General features: G+C 49.1%; 1 protein-coding gene and 2 non-coding genes across 3 annotated transcripts; all 3 read left to right on the top strand.

The window, feature by feature from the left end:
- Positions 1–6527: 6527 nt before the first annotated feature.
- RPS3 (ribosomal protein S3) lies at positions 6528–19207 on the top strand. Its single transcript, XM_056858282.1, has 7 exons — positions 6528–6601; positions 10099–10229; positions 11854–11947; positions 14052–14146; positions 16009–16196; positions 17220–17420; positions 19189–19207. Exons 1-6 carry the CDS (start codon positions 6572–6574, stop codon positions 17411–17413), a joined length of 732 nt encoding a protein of 243 aa, XP_056714260.1. The 5' UTR covers positions 6528–6571; the 3' UTR covers positions 17414–17420; positions 19189–19207.
- On the top strand, positions 11996–12144 carry LOC130485708 (small nucleolar RNA SNORD15). Its single transcript, XR_008933723.1, has one exon. It is a non-coding gene; the product is annotated as a small nucleolar RNA SNORD15 (small nucleolar RNA).
- Positions 14984–15132, top strand: LOC130485706 (small nucleolar RNA SNORD15). Its single transcript, XR_008933722.1, has one exon. It is a non-coding gene; the product is annotated as a small nucleolar RNA SNORD15 (small nucleolar RNA).
- Positions 19208–20271: the final 1064 nt, after the last annotated feature.

Raw genomic sequence — 20271 nt, forward strand, 5'->3', positions numbered from 1 at the left:
AGACGAGAGGATTCCAACACAGAGGCCAGCAGTCCCCCAATACCATTTTCTGGAATCTCCCTGCAAGGTAGGACACTGCTACGCTAGAGCAACCGACTCTGACTCAGGACTATGCAGCTTCCTTTGAGGTCACATCAAGTTCTGCCTTAACTAACTGTTGCAACAGGGCTGGGGAGGGGGGATGTGTTTGGCCCTTACATTCCCAACACAGAGGTCTAACCATTACGAATCCTTCCTGTCATGTCCATAGATGTCTATCGAGAGGCTAGGGATGACTTCTCTGCCTCCCGTAGATGAGTGCCAAAATTTATTGTCGGCTGTGAGATTGCTGCTGCATACTCAGATTATTTAAGTTTAGCTGACACAGGAACTGTGGCACAACTGGAAAGCAGAACAAGGTCTTGCCCAAAAACCTGGCAAAAAGATTTGGAATTCCCTCCTGGAAGACTGATATTGCCATACAGTTTATGGATCAAGGTTGCCAGTTCGGGGTTGGGAAATACCTGGAGATTTTGGGGGTGAAACCTGAGGAGGGTGGGGTTCAGGAAGGGGAGGGACTTCAGTGGGGTATAATTCCATAGAGTTCAACTTCCAAAGTGGCCATTTTCTCCAGGGGAACCGATCTTTGTCACCTGGAGATCAGTTGTTATCCCAGGAGATCTCCAGCCACCACCTGGAGGTTGGCAATTCTATGAGATTCATACATTAACCATACACCAATGCAGACTGAATTTCCTGCTTGTATGTGTCATTTGCTATCAAGTCGCTTCTGACTTACGGCGACTTTACAGCCTTGCCAACCTCCAGGTGGGGCCTGGAGAGATTACATTGATCTCCCGACAGAGATCAGATCCCCTGGAGAAAATGGCAGCTTTGGAAGGTAGAATCTCTGGCTTTATACCCTACTGAGGTCCTTCCCCTCCCCAAACCCCAACCTCCCCAAAATCTCCAGGTATTTCCCAGCCCAGAGCTGGTAACCCTACGACCCTATAAATCAATCACCTCCAAAACATCCTATCATTGACAGCCTTGCTCATGTCTTGCCAACGGAGGGCAGTGGCTTTCTTGAGTGAGTCCATCCATCTCTTGTTGGGTCTTCCCCTTTTCCTGCTGCCTTGAACTTTGCCTAGCATTTTCATCTTGTCCAGCGAGTCTTGTCTTCTCATGATGCGACCAAACTAGGACAGCCTCCGTTTAGTCATTCTAGGGAGAGTTCAGGCTTGGTTTGCATGCTGAAGGTCATTAAAAAACAAGTGGACGGGGGTGATCCGATTCCAGTGGCCCCCTGTGGTGTCGGCAACGCTGCAGGATCCACTCAGCTTGGACTCTGGCTGCCATGGGGCTCGTCTTCCTCCAGGAAAACCCTCTTTGTATATCCCAGTCCATCCCTGAGGCCAGTACACCAATGAGATGCCTGGGCCACTTCCACAACCAGAACTATTGACATTCTGCAAGTGATAAGAGCACCAAATTAAACCACATTGCATGTATAATCATGATTCCCACCTCTAGAACGGTCATCCTCTGAAGCCTGGGCCCCTAACCTTTTTGACCCTGCGGGTGTTTTGGAATTAAAAGCCAGTGCAATGTAGTGGTTAAGAGCAGTGGACTCTAATCTGGAGAACCGGGTTTGATCCCCCACTCCTTCACATAAGCGGCAGACTCTAATCTGGTGAACTGGATTGGTTTCCTCGCTTCTACACATGAAGCTATCTGAGGGACCTTGGGCTAGACACAGTTCTCTCTGAACTCTCTCAGCCCCACGTACCTCACAAGGTGTCTGTTGTGGGGAGAGGAAGGGAAGGCGATTGTAAACCGGTTTGATTCTTCGTAAAAGGTCGAGAAAGTCGACATATAAAAACCAACTCTTCTGGCTATCTCCCTTATCCGGTGCTTATGACCTCTTGTTTATGTTTCAAGAAGGGGGACCTGTTTTTCAAGAAGTAACCCCCTCCTTTCAGTGACATAATGTCACTGGGGTAGAGACGCTGGTTTACACATGTGAAACGGATCTCAGTGCTGGCCTTAGCCAGGCTTGCAGCTGAGGCCCCATGCCAGAGACAAAGACTTTTTTTAAAATTACAAAGAGATGGAGAACGGAAGTGTGGAAGTGTTACGAAGGGCTTTCCCGCATTCTCATTTTCCTTGCTTCTAAATTCCTGTTTCTTCGTGGGGCGAGGGGAGGTGTTCAGTTCTGCATGCTTTTTTGCTCCCTCTAGTGGTCAATTTGCTATCACACAGGTTTATATGTCCCGCATATCTCCCTGCAGACTTAAACTGCAGGTTTTTATACTGGACTTAAAACTGTATTATATTGCATTGGCCACCAGAAGGAGCAAAACGTGTGTGGAACTGAAACCCCCACCCCCCAAAAAACAGGAACTTAGAAATTAGGAAAAGAGAATGCGGAAAAGCCCAAAGTCCCTTCCAGAACAGGCTTCATGCCAGGGTAGGGATTTGAACCCAGAGTGGTGTAGTAGTTAAGAATGGTGGACTCTAATCTGGAGAACCAGGTTCGATTCCCCACTCCTCCATATGAGCAGCAGACGCTAATCTGGAGAACCAGGTTCAATTCCCCATCCTCCATATGAACAGCAGACGCTAATCTGGAGAACCGGGTTTGATTCCCCACTCCGGGTTTGAAGCCTGATGGGTGACAGTTCTCTCCACACTCTTTCAGCCCCACCTACCTCACAAGATGTCTGTATTGGGGAGAGAAAGGGATTGTGATTGTAAACCACTTTGAGACTTCTTAAAGGTAGAGAAAAGTGGAGCTCTTTTTCTTCTTCTCCCAACTTGCAGTATGACACTCTGAGCACTACACCATCCTGATTATGTCTCTGCGGTGCCACCATATTTTCAGCAGGTTGACAGAGATGGTCAGGTCGCCAACCTCCAGGTGGGGCCTAGAGATCTCCTGGAATGGCAACTGATGTCCAGACTACAGAGATCAGTTCCCCTGGAGAAAATGGATGCTTTGGATGGTGGGGGCCTATGGCGTTACAGCCCACTGAGGTCCATCCCCAGGCTCTATCCCCAAATCTCCAGGAATTCCCAATCGAGAGTTGACAACCCTAAGAGATGGGGATTTCAACAAGCGTGCCTGCGAAAATCCCCAAGTCATGGCTCTTAAAAGCCCCGCCACCCTGGCTTCTGCTCCCTGCTGCTCCGGATGCACTCATGCTGATACAATCCAATATATTACACCTTGGTCTAGACTGGCAGTTTGCAAACCTTCAGTGGAATATCGATTGGTCAACAAAGACCAGCCTGCAACACAGGAAGTATCCTCGTTTGCATTGGCAGCAAAGAAATCAAGGCAGCACAACATGAATATGAACGGAGTGGATCCTTTGAAGGATAAGCAGTTGGTTTGAGTCCTTTGTTATTTACTTGTTGTGTGTACAGGACTGTGATTGTTGGCACTTCAAATGTTTATCTGTGTGACCTGACTCCTTTATTTGCAACACTCCCCCCCACACTAGGGGTGCAAGGTCCCCTCTGGCCACCAGTGGGGGCTGGGTTGCCAGATCCAAGTTGAGAAACTCCTGGAGATTTTCGGATGGAGCCTGAGGAGGACAGGGACCTCAGAGGGGATACAATGGCATAGATTCCACCCTCCAAAGCATCTCTTTCTCCTGGAGATCTGATCTCTGTAGTCTGGAGATGAGCTGTAATTCCGGGGGATTCCCCAGGTTCCACCTGGAGGATGGTATAAGGACATAAGAAAGGCCCTGCTGGATCAGACCAAACTCCATCAAGTCCAGCAGTCTGTTCACACAGTGGCCAACCAGGAAGGCCATCATGACTAGTATCCATTTTGACTAGTAGCCATGAATACCCCTCTCCTCCACGAACATGTCCACTCCCCTCTCATAGCCTCCCAAGTTGGCGGCCATCACCACATCCTGGGTCAGGGAGTTTAACTATGTGTTGGCATCCCTACCCTCACCTTCGATTAGGCTATTAAGGACTCAGGGATCTCATTCCTACTTGTATCTGACGAAGGGAGTTTTGACTCTCGAAAGCTTGCACTCTGAAAATCTTGTTGGCCTCTAAGGTGCTGCTGGACTCAAATCTAGCTATTTCATTTTGGGGGGCACAGAATACATTGAACTGGTCCTACCAAGACAGGGGCAGAGAAAAAACTGGGGCAGAGAAAAACTGGTAGTGGGGAGCAAACTGTCTTCCAAGGGTGCTGTTCCACATCTGCCGACCTTTGTAAGCCAGGACCCCCGCCCCCATCAGCTTCCAAAGAAGCCCTAGGAATGCGCTTTGCTGGTCGGAGACAAAAAGAGTCGGCTGATTTGGTAGGGAACTCCTGCCCTCGTCTGGTCTCTGCTGGAAACTGCCAATTTAAAAAGAGGCCTTCCCCCCCCTCCTGTGCTTTTCTGCAGAATCTGCAAAGCGCTCTCTCATCTGCGCAAATCCTACTTTTGAGAGAAGGAGAAGAATAAGAATTGAATTTTATACCCCACTTCTCTCTACCTTTAAGGAGTCTCAAAGCGGCTTACAATCGCCTTCCCTTCCTCTCCCCACAGCTTGTGAGGTAGGTGTGGCTGAGAGAGTTCAGAGAGAACTGTGACTGGTCCAAGGTCACCCAGCAGGCTGCAAGTGGAGGAGTGGGGAAACCAACCCGCTTCACCGCTCTTATCCACCACACCACACTAGCAAGCTCCTTGGACAAACGAGCATCTTTAAAATCAACTCTGGTTTACTTTCCAGAACAGGACTAGAGATTTCACAGGTTTTAAGGGATGTTTTTTGGGGGGAAAAACACTAAAACTAAAAGGAACCAGAGGATTTTACAGAATGGTCCAGGCATGTGGGAGGAGGAGTGCTTAGACCACTTTCTGGCACTTAGACCTCTTTTGGACTGACCAATCAGTTCTCGGTTATGGTCAAATTGGTAACTATAATTCTGTCTCCACATTAGGCACGCCATCCGGGACTTAGAAGGGCAACCGTTTGAGCAGAAACAGTGTCTGGATTAGGGTTGCCAGGTCCCTCTTCGCCACCAGCGGGAGGTTTTTGGGGTGGAGCCTGAGGAGGGCGGGGTTTGCGGAGGGGAGGGACTTCAATGCCATAGAGTCCAATGGCCAAAGTGGCCGTTTTCTCCAGGGGAACTGATTTCTATCAGCTAGAGATCAGTTGTAGTAGCAGGAGCTCTCCAGCTAGTACCTGGAGGTTGGCAATCCTAATCTGGATATTGTCGAAGGCTTTCACGGTCAGAGTTCATTGGTTCTTGTAGGTTTTCCGGGCTGTGTAACCGTGGTCTTGGAATTTTCTTTCCTGATGTTTTCGCCAGCAACTGCGGCAGGCATCTTCAGAGTAGTAACACTGAAGGACAGTGTCTCTCACTGTCCTTCAGTGTTACTACTCTGAACATGCCTGCCACAGTTGCTGGCGAAACGTCAGGAAAGAAAATTCCAAGACCACGGTTACACAGCCCGGATAACCTACAAGAACTAATCTGGATAATTGGCAATTACAAGCAGGCAGGCCTGGCTCAAGATACATATGCAAAACTGCCTTATACTGAAAGAGGCCCTTGGTCCATCAAGATCGATATTGTCTACTCTGACTGGCAGCAGCCCTGCAGGATCACAGATGGAGGTCTTTCACATCACTTGCTGCCTGGTCCTTTCCGCTGGAGTTGGAACCGGGAACCTTCTGCTTGCCAGGCAGAGGCTCTGCCACTGAGCCCTACCTGAACACACACGAACCTGCCTTATACTGGTCCATCAAAGTCAGTATCGTCTACTCAGGCCGGCAGCTGCTCTCCAGGGTCTCAGGCTAGAAATGCCAGGGACTGAACCTGGGACCTTCTGCATGCCAAGCAGATGCTCTGTCGTCTTCTTTCTGGGAGCTGATGACAGCATGCATAATTCTCCTGTCTTCGTTTTTTCCTGACAACTACCCTTTAAGGTAGGTTAGGTTGATATTTGATATAAAATTTATATTAAGCTATGGAATTAACATTTATAGATAAGACAGGATAAGTATATATTAGTTAAACAATATAGGGATTAAACTTTGTAAGCAAAAGTATATACAATTTGTTATTGGATGGAAGAGAATGAGGGGGAAGTCACTATATGTTTTTAATTATTATTTTGTATCGATTTATTAAATGAAAAATAATAAAAAGAGAAAGAGCGTGACTGGTCCCAAGATTATCTAAGAAGCTTAATGATGAGGATACTCAAATCCCATATGATATTTTCCACTACCCGTCGTATTATTTTCCATTCTGAAATTATGTAACTTTTATTCCTTTCAGAACATTTCCTAAGGCAAAGTCCAACTGTAAAAAAACTACATTTCCCAGTCTCCACTTGTACACCAACGTGATTAACATCGACCAATGGGAAGCCGCGAAATGGCATCGACGCTTCCTTCTGCGTGGGAAAAGCCAACCGCCGCAGACGCCCGGTACGCTTCCCGTTATGCATTGCGGCGCCCCGTACTCACGTGACGCCCACAGGCCAATAGACGGCGGCAGAAGGGCCCTATAATCCTCTGCGGCGGCGGAAGCGGCCTCCTTTTCGCCCGGGCGGCGCGGCTCAAGATGGCGGTGCAGATCTCCAAGAAGCGAAAGGTGAAGGCGGCGGCGCTCGGTAACGCGGGGACCGGCGGCAGCGGGGCCGGGAATACCGCCGGAAGGAGAAGCGGCGGGATGAGCCGCGCGTCTTGAGGGCGGCGGTGGGGCTGCCAGGGCGGCGGCTGAGGCGGATGGGGGCGGATTGAAGGCGCCCCAATCAGGCAAAAAGGCCTGACTGGAACAACATGGCGGCAGGGCAGAGGATGGAGGGTCGTTTTGGGGCGCGGGGCAGGCTGGGATGTCGGAGAAGACATGGGGGCGAGGAAGGCTCGGGCGCGGGGGTGCCTTCAAGCCCACAAGGCCCTTGGAGAGAGTCTTCCTGACTCGGCTCGAAGGGCCAGCGAGGCCAGAGCTCTGTAAGCCGCGCTAGCCCGCGAGGTGGTTCTCTATGGCCATAGCTTTTCCATGCTATTTCTGCATGTCTCTTCTCCCCCTTATCTAATGGTTTTGACCCAGCTGTTGATAGAGTGCACCACTTCAGAAAGGGGGGTGTCTCCTAGTCAACACCTCTTTTAAAGCTCTCTGCAAGTAGAATCTTAGCGATCCTAACAGTACATAAGAAAGGCCCTGCTGGATCAGATCAGGTCCAGCGGTCTGTTCACACAGTGGTCAACCTGGTGCCTCTAGGAAGCCCACGAACAAGACGACTGCAGCAGTAGTATCCTGCATGTGTTCCACAGCACCTCATACAATAGGCATGCTTCTCTGATCCTGGAGAGAGTAGGTATGCATCATGACTAGTAGCCATGAATACCCCTCTCCTACGTGAACATGTCCACTCCCCTCTTAAAGCCTTGCAAGTTGGCAGTAATTTTAAGGATTTCTTCCAGTGCTAGTTTTATTCTTGCGGGGAGCTTTTTTTAACCTCCACCTATACTTGCAGGGAGTTTTATTTTTTTAAATCCACACCTAGGCTTTCATGCCCTGACCCGGATGGCCCAGGCTGGCCTGATCTCATCAGATCTCGAAAGCTAAGCAGGGTTGGCTGTGGTTAGTACTTGGATGGGAGACCGCCAAGGAAGTCCAGGGTTGCTATGCAGCAGCAGGCAAAGGCAAGCCACCTCTGGATGTCTCTTGACTTGAAAACCTGCTGGGTTGCCATAAGTTGGCTGCGACTTGACAGCACTTCACACACACACATCCTTGCGTATTTGCTGCTGTGTTATATGTTTGAACCAGGTCCAAGGATCAGACTGCCCCAGAACATGGGGTTTTTGCTCAGCCTTTGGGGCTCATAATTATGGACAGTGTCCTATCTTCCGAGTGGTCCAGGAGTGTGGTCTCACAGGGCAGTGAATTTGCCGGTGTTTTTCACTGCTGTGGTGTGGGACGCTTCATCTGTTGAATGCCTGTGTCTGTAAGGATAGCACTTACCTGAAATGTTTCCAGGAGTGTTTCTAGAAAGAGGATTGCAAGGGGGGGATCCAGTGGACCTCACTGGCATAATACTGTTGCAAAGATAAAACACTAGTTGCAGGGCCTTGGTTGTGTCCTGAAAGGAGGGGCCGTGGCTCAGTGGTAGAGCCTCTGCTTGGCATGCAGAAGGTCCCAGCTTCAATCCCCGGCATCTGCAATTAAAGGGATTAGGCAAGTAGGTGATGTGAAAGACCTCTGCCTGAGACCCAGGAGAGCATCTGCCAGTCTGAGCCGACAGTATTGACCTTGATGGACCAATGGTCTGGTTCAGTATAAGGCAGCTTCATGTGTGTTCACTGTGGTGCAAAGAGAGTAAGTTTTTAATTATGGTGGTTTGAAGGAAGGGGGCATTTTTCTGGGTCTCTAAAGTTGCATGTTATCCCTTGCATCTAGAAACAGGCAGGTTTTTAAGTGGCTCATAGCACCAGTGGTCCTTTTGCCTGGTGCAGGTACCCGAGTGGAAACTCTTTCTCCCCCCCCCCCCCCGATGATCTGTTCTCTGCTGAACAGCAATTTAGATAGATCCACTAGTATTTTGTTAACCATACCATATTATTTGAGAGAATATTTGAGGGAAAGTCCCAACTGTGGGGCTTTCTGTTCACTCAAGAGACCTATCTGTCACAGACAAGCAGTTATTTACAAGGGTGGTTTGTGAATGAGTTGCAGTGGCTCAGGTATTGTTGCTACTCTGGACGCGAGCCTGAGGAACACATCCTAAGCTGTTGGCTTGTTTGCTTTGGTGCAGGGGGATAAGCTGCACTTCGATGTATGCCCAGCCGTTCAGGTGGGGAAGAGGGGCACTAACAGATAAAAATGGTTTGCCCAAGCACTTGGAACAGCCGGGAGGTGTAGCTTGTAGCCGTGGCCCGCCCAAGCATCCATTGAAAAGTGTGGTTGGTTTCAAATTTGTTTTAGCAGAGCAACATTTATCTCAGTAGACTCTTCAATCTTAACATTGCCCTTTTGTGATTCCTGCAGTTGTAAATAGTAGGCGCTTGAAAAATCAGTCTCTGTGATCAGGCTGTTGTGAATAGCTTCACACTTATGCTTGCATTATTTTTCTTCCCGTCTGAAATTATGTTACTATTTTACTTTCTGAACACTTCCTGGGGCAGCTGCATTTCCGAACCTGTACTTGTGCTCCAATGTAATCAACATAGACCGATGGAAAGCGGTGAAGGAGCTGGGTATATATATTAAATGCCTATTACATTAGGTGCTGTGGAACGCAGGCAGGATAATGTTGCTGCAGTCGTCTTGCTTGTGTGCTTCCAGAGGCACCTGGTTGGCCACTGTGTGAACAGGCTGCTGGACTTGATGGGCCTGGGTCTATTTTATTGGCATATGACATATTAATAAATCTATGATCTGATGGGCCTTGGTTTGATCCAGCAGGGCTTTTCTTATGGGTACTGTTGACTGTATGTGTCACTGGCCACCAAGAATAAGTTAATTCATGCCATCGTATTCCCTATTACTATGTATGGGTGTGAAAGCTGGACATTGAAGAAAGCTGATAGGAAGAAAATAGATTCCTTGGAAATGTGTTGGAGGAGTGTTACGGATACCGTGGACTGCCAAAAAAACAAATCAGTCGGTTCTAGATCAAAGCAGGCCTGACTTTAGAAGCTCAAATGACTAAACTGAGGCTGTCGTACGTTGGTCACATTATGAGAGGACAAGAGTCACTAGAAAAGACAGTCATGCTAGGAAAAGTTGGATTGACTCAATGAAGGAAGCCACAGCCCCTCAACTTGCAAGATCTGAGCAAGGCTGTCAAAGATAGGACATTTTGGAGGACATTGATTCATAGGGTCGCCATGAGTCGGAAGCGACTTGACAGCACTTAACACACACTGTTGACTGTAGAACATGAAGGCTTGTGTGGGGAGGTGATGTGCCTGGAATTGGTAGGGTTATGCTCTACATAGACAGGGTAGCAAACTTGTTCAGCCAGCCTAGCCTGTATTAGTTGACTTCTTGCTGGTTTACTTTCTGGGACCGAGCTGCTGCTGGAATTGAAAATTCCCTTCTGAATGGCTCCGCGTAACCTGGCTTGATTTTGTTTTCCTTAGTTTGTCGCTGACGGCATCTTCAAAGCTGAATTGAATGAATTTCTGACTCGAGAGTTGGCGGAAGATGGCTACTCTGGAGTGGAGGTCAGAGTTACCCCAACGAGGACAGAAATCATCATCCTCGCAACCAGGTAATGTGCCTGCCTGTCTGGTGTAGAATAATAGAATCATAGAGTTGGAAGGGACCATCAGGGTCATCTAGTCCAACCCCCTGCGTAATGCAGGAAATTACAAACTACCTCCTCTCTACACCCCCAGTGACCCCTACTCCATGCCCAGAAGATGGCCAAGATGCCCTACCTCTCATGACCTACCTACGGTCATAGAATCAGCATTGCTGACAGATGGCCATCTACCCTCTTCTTAAAAGCCTCCAGGGAAGGAGAGCTCACCACCTCCCAAGGAAGCCTGTTCCACTGAGGAACCGCTCTGTTAGAAAATTCTCCCTAGTGTCTAGACGGAAACTCTTTTGATTTAATTTCAACCTGCTGGTTCTGGTCTGACCTTCGGAGCAACCGAAAACAACTCTGTTTGTATGCAGCCTGGTTATGCATAGCCACGGTTTGGGAAGAATAGTTCATCTCGGGCACATGACTGCACAGAATACTCAAGAGGATGAAGACAGTTAAAACATTGGACAGTAACTCTTAATTGCTTATGAGCCTGAGAGCCAGCTAGGTGTGGTGGTTAAGGGCGGCAGATGCTAATCTGGAGAACCGGGTTCGATGCCCTGCTCCTCCACATGAAGCTTGCTGGCTGACCTTGGGCTAGTCCCAGTTCTCTCAGAACTCTCAGCCCCACCTACCCCACAAGGTGCTTGTTGTGGTGGAGGGGGAGGCGATTTGTAAGCCGCTTTGGGACTCCTTACAGAAGAGAAAAGCGAGGTATAAAAACCAGCTCTTTCTGAATCTTGGAATTGGTTCTAAGGGCTGCTGTGATTTGTATGATCATTGGTTCACCATGAGATAATCTGTTTTGGCAAATGGTTGGATGTTATTAATTTTTTTCAAAAGTAGCTGGCTTTAATTTTTTTTAAAAAATGGAATTTTAGGGACCTCTGTTCTACATAGACTGAACGTGCAGGGCGGCATGTAACACCATCTAACGTATGACACGCTGTGGCTGGTTTTATGGTGTGGAGGCACCCCTCTACTTTGAAAGTTAAGCGGTGCAAACCTATGATCTACTCCTTCAGTTTAAGACACCTTGGCTGTGCTTACCTCCCGTAGTGTTAAGGTTAGCTGTTCAGAAGGGGGTGTACTGCTTTTTACCCAGCCCTCCTTTTTTTTTATTGACCCCCTACCCCCCAGGTTCCTGAGAAGGAGGCAATTTCTCTTCAAACCGAAGACCCTTGGGCAATGAGAGCCAGTGTGGTCTAGTGGTTAAGAACGGTGGTTTGGAGTGGTGGGCTCTGATCTGGAGAACTGGGTTTGATTCCCCCACCCCTCATGAGCAGCGGAGGCTAATCTGGTGAACTGGATTTGTTTCCCCACTCCTACACATGAAGCCAGCTGGGTGACCTTGGGCTAGTCGCACTCTCTCAGCCTCACCTACCTCACAAGGTGTCTGTTGTGGGGAGGGGAAGGGAAGGTGATTGTAAGCCGGTTTGATTCTTCTTTAAGTGGCAGAGAAAGTCGGCATACAAAAACCAACTCTTCTTTAGTGCCTGCCCAATGTAAACAATACTGTTGTGTGTAAAACATGTGAATGTCCCATCGCCTTCAGAGAAGCACTTAACACACGTCTTTCTTTCAGAACTCAGAATGTTCTGGGCGAGAAAGGGCGCCGCATCCGAGAGCTGACCGCCGTCGTACAGAAGCGGTTCGGCTTTCCCGAAGGAAGCGTGGAGGTAAGGCTCGTGTCAGTTTCCCCTTCTGGATCCCTGCTCTTTGGTTCCCTTCAGTGATGAGCCGATGACGAGTCAGAAATGGGCACCCTCCTGCTCAGAGTAAGCTGCTCAGCCCCACGTTCTGTGGGGCTGGGTTCAGGTGCTCCGGCAGAGGTGTCCAGTTCATTGGATGAGCTTGAGGCATTTGTCTGAGAAGGGAGAACCTCGAGTCGGTTTGCATCGAGGTCTGGGTTAAGCTGATCTGGGCAGTTTATGTAAAGAAAGTATTGCATGATTATAACTAGATGAAAATTGATTCTGTTCAATAAGCAAGAATTCGAGCTTCAATCTCAAAAGCGTGGGTTTGAGATCTCATCTGTGTCATAGCCATGAATGCTTGGAGGCTGTGCCCCATCTGTTTTCCAGAGAATCACTATTTGGAAAAGATCTCGCACATCTAAATCTACCTTGCAGGTAACTCAGCAGAGCTTAACAGCCCATGAGAGCCAGTGTGGCATAGTGGTTAAGAGCAGCGGGGTCTAATCTGGAGAACCAGATTGGTCTCCCCACTCCTACACATGAAGCCAACTGGGTGACCTTGGGCTACTCACATTTCTCACCAAACTCTCTCAGCCCCACCTACCTCACAAGGTGTCTGTTGTGGGGAGAGGAAGGGAAGGAGATTGTAAGCCTGTTTGATTCTCCTTAAAAGGTAGAGAAAGTCGGCGCGTAAAAAACAAGTCTTTTTTCCTAGCCTCTGTGCCCAGATGGCATACGTTAGTCATGTTCTCCATGTTACAGGTGACTTGTGGCTACTAGATGATTGCCTGGAGTTCTCCTCCTCTCTCTGTGGCTTAAGTTTGAAGGGTTTGGCTCTGATTTGATGGACCCCATTGCTAAGTGATGGGCAGAGCAACCCGTTCCTTTCTCAAGCATCTAACTGATGGAAGGTGGTGAGAAAATCACAGAGTTAATTTCTGTGAGTTTTCCTCTGCAGGATTTTCTGAAATAGGCAGTAGTGGGCACTGTGTAATTGAGCTCCTCCAGTCTCTTTTAGGTACTGAGATGAATGAGAGCACCAAGGGGAACTGTGCGAGATGCAGCCTGGATCTCTTGCACGCACCACCCAGTTCTGCCTATTCTCACTGTAGTCTTTTTCTGTTAAGTTTTCAGTCACTTTGCACTCCTGTGCCTGGAATGATGCTTTTGTAAGCACAGGCCAAACAAGTAGAGTCACCTGGTAAAGCTTGCCACCAAGAACCTTCCTGTCTGGGAGTCTGTGGATGGTACAAGCCAACAGGTGCAGTTGCTGTTTTGGAACCGCTTGTTTAAAAAGCATCTTCACAAGGCATAGAGCCCCATTGGGCCCAGTCTGTGGAATGGAGGACGGCCCCTCAAGCTGCTCTCTAAAGGCTTCCGTGACTCCTCTGTAGGCATGTGAGTATTGGTGGGTAGGGGGAGGTGTCGTAAACCTGCCTGTCGCTCCGCTCTTCAGCCTTTCTGCTCAAGCAACAGTGTCCAGTATTAAAATAACTAGAGTAGATGAGGCACAGGGGTCCCCAATGTGATGCCCATGGGCACCATAGCACTTGCTGATACTTTTCCTGGCGCTTGCCAAGTCTTTTTGGAAAATGGGTGGAGTCAGGTGGAGCTTTTGCCCTGCAAGGCTTCTGTTTGGAGATTTGATTGGCTGCGTAGTTCTTTTGAAACATCGATTTGGGAGCAACTGCCACCATAGAACAAGGGGTCTTCACCGTGTGGCTGAAAGTCTGCTGTGGCAGCCCTTTTATGGCTGTGCCAACCCTACCATGTCAAAATTCCATGTCAGGCTCAAAAGGGTCGGGGACCCCTGGCATAACGTTTTCTGCCCATTGCAGGGACAGGAGATTTTTGGTGAGCCTGCTACCAATGCCCCTGCAGACTCCCCCTTCTGTTAATGACTACACTTATTCTGACATAACAATCCTTTTGGTGCTTTCAATTTCCTCAGCAAACCTATCTTGAGTAGCAGTGAATTCACATCCCCCCCTCCAAGGGAGGGGGGAAGGGAGAGCAACTGCCAGAGCAGCCCTCTGCAAGCCCTTGTGGTCGCGTTCCCTGATAAAGACGCTCCTTCCTCTTTCAGCTGTATGCCGAGAAGGTGGCCACGCGAGGCCTGTGCGCCATCGCCCAAGCCGAGTCCCTGCGCTACAAGCTTCTGGGGGGGCTGGCGGTGCGTAGGTAAGTATCAGGTTCTCCAGCTTTACTGCCACTTATTGTGCTTGTGTGTGTGTCTCCTGGGTAGCCTGCTTGAAGGGTACCGGGCAAGTCACACGAGCCTGCCACAGCTTTTGACAGCTTACTATCAAAAGCCAGCATGGTGTAATGGTTAAGAGCGGTGGTTTGGAGCAGTGGACTCTGATCTGGAGAACTGGATTTGATTTCCCCCCCCCACTCCTCCACATGAGCGGCGGAGGCTAATCTGGAGAACCGGGTTTGATTCCCCACTCCTACACATGAAACCAGCTGGGTGACCTTGGGAGAGTCACTCTCTCAGCCTTACCTACCTCACAGGGTGTCTGTTGTGGGGAGGGGAGGGGAAGGTCGCTGTAAGCTAGTTTGATTCTTCCTTAAGTGGTAGAGAAAGTCGGCATATAAAAACCAACTCTTCTTTGTATTGTTCCCCAATTCTGTCATCCTTTTGCATTGTTCAGTTTGTCTTGTGCTGTTTGTCTAAACTGTTCTTTTGTTAGTTTATCCTGTAACCTGCCTTGACTCTTAGTGAGAAAGGTGGAGTATGAAGAAAGTTAAATAAGTAAAACTGATTGCAGTGAACTTAGAAAAGTGTAACTTGGCTTAGGATTGCCTTGTTAATAGGCTTTGCCACGAGGTGGTCGTTTTGGCCACAGATGGTGCGTGTGGCTGCCCCTCTGCGGTATCACACGAGCATTTGTTCAAAAGGCTGTCTCCCTTAGACTCAGCAGGTTTTTTCTCAGTGTGTTGCACGCTTAAAATTGAATGCCGAGCACGTCTGCTCGACAGCCTTGGAGGCGCGCTCCGTGCAAGGAAACCGGCTCCCTTCTGTGATGACACGATGACGAGTCAGAAATGGACACAGCCCTGCTCAGAGCAACCGGCTCGGGGCCACGTTCTGTGGGGCCGCGCTCGCGCGCTCTGGCAGGCGTGTCCACTTTATTGGATGATTTAGAGGCATTTGTCTGAGAAGGGAGAGCCCCGTGTAGAATTTGCAGTCCCCAGTAAAGCTGCCATTGCAATATGGCACTGAGCTTTTCTGTTTCTTGTGCTAATACAGGTTGAGTATCTTTTATCCCTAGGACCAGAAGTGGTCCATATTTAGAATCTTTCCGTATTTTGGAATATGGTCCCCAGCCTAAGGCAAAGAGAGCAAAGCATCTTCTAGCTGGTGAGCCAGTCATTCTCCTCCCCGGAATGAAAATGGGCTTCCCTTTTTTTCTCCCCACTCTATCCCATCCTCATAGAATCGTAAACTCAGAGTTGGAAGGGACCACCAGGGTCATCTAGTCCAACCCCCTGCACAATGCAGGGAATTCACTACCTCCCCTCCCATGCCCCCAGTGACCCCTACTCCATGCCCAGAAGATGGCCAAGATGCCTTCCCTCATGAACTGCCTGTCATAGTATCAGCATTGCTGACAGATGGCCATCTAACCTCTTCTTAAAACCTCCAGGGAAGGAGAGCCCACCATCTCCTGAGGAAGCCTGTTCCACTGAGGAACCGCTCTTAACTGTTAGAAAATTCTTCCTAATGTCTAGACGGAAACTCTTTTAACTCAATTTCAATTCGTTGGTTCTGGTCCGACCCTCTGGAGTAACGGAAAATAACTCACCACCATCTTCTATATGACAGACCTTCAAGTACTTCCTGTCTCCTCTGTAAACTGTTCTGGTTGACGTGGATCTGCCTGCATGCCGGCTCGAGAGGTCCGGTTTTTGGTTTAGCCCGGATATCGGATATCCTGTTAATGGATACCCAAACTGTAACAGAGAAATCGAGGGGTCGTGCAAAGGCGGAGCTCTTTTCCGCAGCGGCCTGACTCTTCTTCTCCTCCTCCCTTCTTTAGGGCGTGTTACGGGGTCCTCCGCTTCATCATGGAAAGCGGAGCCAAGGGCTGCGAAGTGGTGGTCTCGGGGAAGCTTCGGGGGCAGCGAGCCAAGTCCATGAAGTTTGTTGACGGCCTGATGATCCACAGTGGAGACCCCGTCAACTACTACGTCGACACGGCGGTGCGCCATGTCCTACTCAGGCAGGGTGAGTCTGTGGGGGGGAGCAGCCCTGGGGGCCCTCGGCTTGTGTCTGGGGAAGCAGCCGCCACTGCGCATTCTGGGCTACCCCATCCCCCTAGGAGACATCCCAATCCTCCCTCCCACACCCTGCCTTTTAGTGACAAGCATAGAAGAGGTGTATGCCAGTCTGGGAAGGGCAGCCATGAAGGAGCTAGAAAAGATTCTGAAGTGTCAGGGTGTGTCACTGGCCACCAAGATCAAGATAATTCATGCCATCGTAGTCCCTATAACTATAGGTGTGAAATCTGGACAATAAAGAAAGTTGATAGGAAGAAAGTAGATTCCTTTGAAATTCCTTCCTAGAGGCACCCAGTTGTCTACTGTGTGAACTGACTGCTGGACTTGATGGACCTTGGTCTGATCCAGCAGGGCTTTCCTTATGTTCTTATGGAGGATGGGGCTACCCATGGCTCCTAGTCCAAATGGATACTAGTCATGATGCATGGCTATTCTCTCCAATATCAGAGGAGCGTACCCATTATATTAGGTGCTGTGGAACACAGGCAGGATGCTGCTGCTGCAGTCGTCTTGTTTGTGGGCTTCCTAGAGGCCCCTGGTTGGCCACTGTGTGAACAGACTGCTGGACTTGATGGGCCTTGGTCTGATCCAGCAGGGCCTTTCTTATATTCTTATGTGGTGATAGCTGCCAACTTGGAAGGCTTTAAGAGGGGAGTGGACCTGTTCATGGAGGAGAGGGGTATCCATGGCTACTAGTCAAACTGAATACAAGTCACGATGCATCCCTATTCTCTCCAGGATCAGAGGAGTGAGTATGCCTGTTATCTTAGGTGCTGTGGAACACAGGCTGGATAATACTGCTGCAGTCGTCTTGCTTATGGGCTTCCTAGAGGCCCCTGGTTGGCCACAGTGTGAACAGACTGCTGGACTTGATGGGTCTTGGTCTGATCCAGCAGGGCCTTTCTTATGTTCTTATGAAAGGGTCACGATCTTTCAAAGGCAGCTCAGCTCTCGACAATTGTCTCCTCAGGCGTGCTGGGCATTAAAGTGAAGATCATGCTGCCCTGGGACCCCAGCGGGAAGATTGGGCCCAAGAAGCCCCTGCCGGACCACGTCAGCATCGTGGAGCCCAAGGATGAGATCCTGCCCACCACCCCCATCTCGGAGCAGAAAGGCGCGAAGCCTGAGCAGCCCCCCATGCCCCAGCCAGTTCCCACGGCATAAAGAGAAGGTGAGCGGCTTCGTTTCGGCCCACACGGGGCTCTGTGCATCCTGGGTTGCTGCAGAAAACTTTGGCTCAAGTCCAGTAGCACCTTGGAGACCCATCAAGACTTGTGGGGGGGGGGGGAAATGAGCTTTTGAGAGTCAAATCTCCTGTCGTCAGATAGCCATGTTGGTCTGCAGTAGAAGAGCTGGATTCGAGTCCAGAAGCATCTTAGAGGCCAACAGGATTGGGGGGCGGGGGTACGGGCTTTCGAGAATTAAAGCTCCCTTTGTCAGGAAGAAAAACAAGAAGTTGCCGTTATGGATTGATGGTATAAATGGCCATTCTTGCAACTTGCTCGCTCCCTTTCTTTCTTTTGTTACTGCTTCATTGAGTTTATTGAGTCAAGTGAGTGATGGGTTACCCTTGGATTCTGCATCTGTTTAACTGCCCTGACCTAGAGTCGAGTCCAGTAGCACCTTGGAGACCCATGAAGGTATGGGGCAGGGGGGAGACTTGGAGGACAAAATCGTCCCATCCCTCTCCCTTGTCATGACCCCTGATGGGAGAGGGCTCTCACACAACTGGGCCTGCTGCACAATTCTGCCAGGTTTTTCCAAGAGAGAGGGAAGGAGGGAAAGCCAAAGATGGAGCATATGAAGTTGGGGGTGGGTTAGGTAGGATGGAAGGGGAGAAGGAAGCAGGGGAAGGGCAGAGGCTGCTGTATAGCCTGATGGAAGGGAAAGAGGAAATAGTGGGGAAAGGGGATATGGGGAAAAGAGGTACCCCCATGCAAGACGTAGTAGGCCCACACTTAGAATCATAGAATAGAATCATAGAGTTGGAAGGAACCACCAAGGTCATCTAGTCCAACCCCCTGCACAAGGCAGGAATTTCACAACTACCTCCCCCCTCCACACCCCTAGTGACCAGAAGATGGCCAAGATGCCCTCCCTCTCATGAACTGCCTAAGTTCATAGAATCAGCATGGCTGACAGATGGCCATCTAGCCTCTGCTTAAAAACCTCCAGGGAAGGCGCGCTTACCACCTCTCGAGGAAGCCTGTTACACTGAGGAACTGCTCTGACTGTTAGAAAATACTTCCTAATGTCTAGATGGAAACTCTTCTGATTTAATTTTAACCTGTTGGTTCTGGTCTGACCTTCTTGGGCAACAGAAAACAACTCCGCACCATCCTCTATATGTCAGCCCTTCAAGTACTTGAAGATGATTCTCATATCCCCTCTCAGTCTTCTCCTTTTCAGGCTAAACATACCCAGCTCCTTCAACCTTTCCTCATAAGACTTGGTCTCCAGACCCCTCACCATCTTTGTTGCCCTCCTCTCGACACGTTCCAGCTTATCTACCTCTTTCTTAAATTGTGGTGCCCAAAACTGAACACAATACTGTAGTCTAGGTGAGGTCTACCAAGAGCATGATCTGGACACTATACTTCACATGATCTGGACACTATACTTCTGTTGATGCAGCCTACTTGTATGATCTGAATCAGAAGATGATGTTAAGTGCAGAGTATGATCCTTCGGATTGGCAGTCTGGCAGGGCTGTTAATCGTTTTTGTGCTGCTAAAGCAAAGTCTTTCATTGGTGGAACGTGCAAATTCTGAATCGTGGGTTGTAGAGCCCAAGATCTATTTAGTAAAAAGTAGAAATAAACTTTTGTCTGGACAGCGTTCCTGCCAAGAAGCTGTTCAGATTGATCACACTTCGATATTGATACACACATTAAAAAAAAGTCTCAAGCTGACCAATTTCTTGTGTTTTTTTCATTGCAGGTTTTCCAACATCTGGTGCAAGGAGGTTGATGTCTTGTAAAAAAAATTCTCTTAATAAAATCAGAAAAGTCCATCTGTTATCTCTTTGTATTTCTTATTGTCCCTGTTCTGGAGTTCCGAAGCTGTTGAGCCAGAATTCAGAACCGACCAGTTTGGATCTCCCTTTTAGTACCTTACGTGACATAAAATGGGAGCATTAGTCTGAACACGCACAAGCTCATAAAGCTGCCTTCGTAGTGACTCAAACCCTTGATCTGCCAAGATCAGTATTCTCTCCTTTGGCAGGGGCTCTCCAGGATCACTGTCTTTGAGCACGGGGTTGGACTAGATGCCTGTATGGTCCCTTCCAACTCTGTGATTCTACATCACCTCGTACCGGATCCTTTTCATTGGAGGAGTCGTGCCCTTGTATATGCAAAGAAGATGCTTTCCTGTTGAGCTGTGACCCCTCTGGCTGTTCTGGCTTGTGCTACTGAGGCTTGGGAGTATGAGCGCCACTAATTCTAGTCTGTATGCAGGTGTGTGTGTGCGAGTCGTTAAGTCACAGCCGACTTATGGCGACCCCGTAGGGTTTTCAAGGCAAGAGATGTTGGTTGGGAGGTGGTTTGCCAGCCTGCCTTCGCGTGGGCTGAGAGCTCAAAGACTGGCCCAGGGTCACCCAGCAGGCTTCATGTGTAGGAGAGGGAAACCAACTCGGTTCACCAGATTAGTGTTCGCCGCTCATGTGGAGGAGTGGGGGATCAAACCCGGTCCACTGCTCTTAACCACTACACCACGCTGGCTTTCAGTTCTACCCTCTATTTTTCTTGAGGTGTCAAGTCACAGCTGACATATGGTAACCCCCGTAGGGATTTTCATGGCAATAGACATTTGGAGGTGGTTTGCCATTGCTGCCTCTGAGTCAAAACTGGTGTGCCTTGGATGTTACCCAGCCAAATACTAACCAGGGCTGACCCTGCTTAGCTTCTGAAATCTGATGAGATGAGGCTAACAGGCTATCCAGGTCAGGGCAATTCTAGCCTACTAGGCTACAAATAATTCAAAATAATGAATGGTGGATAGGAGGAGTGAAACTAAGGCTTT

The sequence above is a fragment of the Euleptes europaea genome, chromosome 12 (genome assembly GCF_029931775.1).
Source record: "Euleptes europaea isolate rEulEur1 chromosome 12, rEulEur1.hap1, whole genome shotgun sequence".
Lineage (NCBI taxonomy): Eukaryota > Metazoa > Chordata > Lepidosauria > Squamata > Sphaerodactylidae > Euleptes > Euleptes europaea.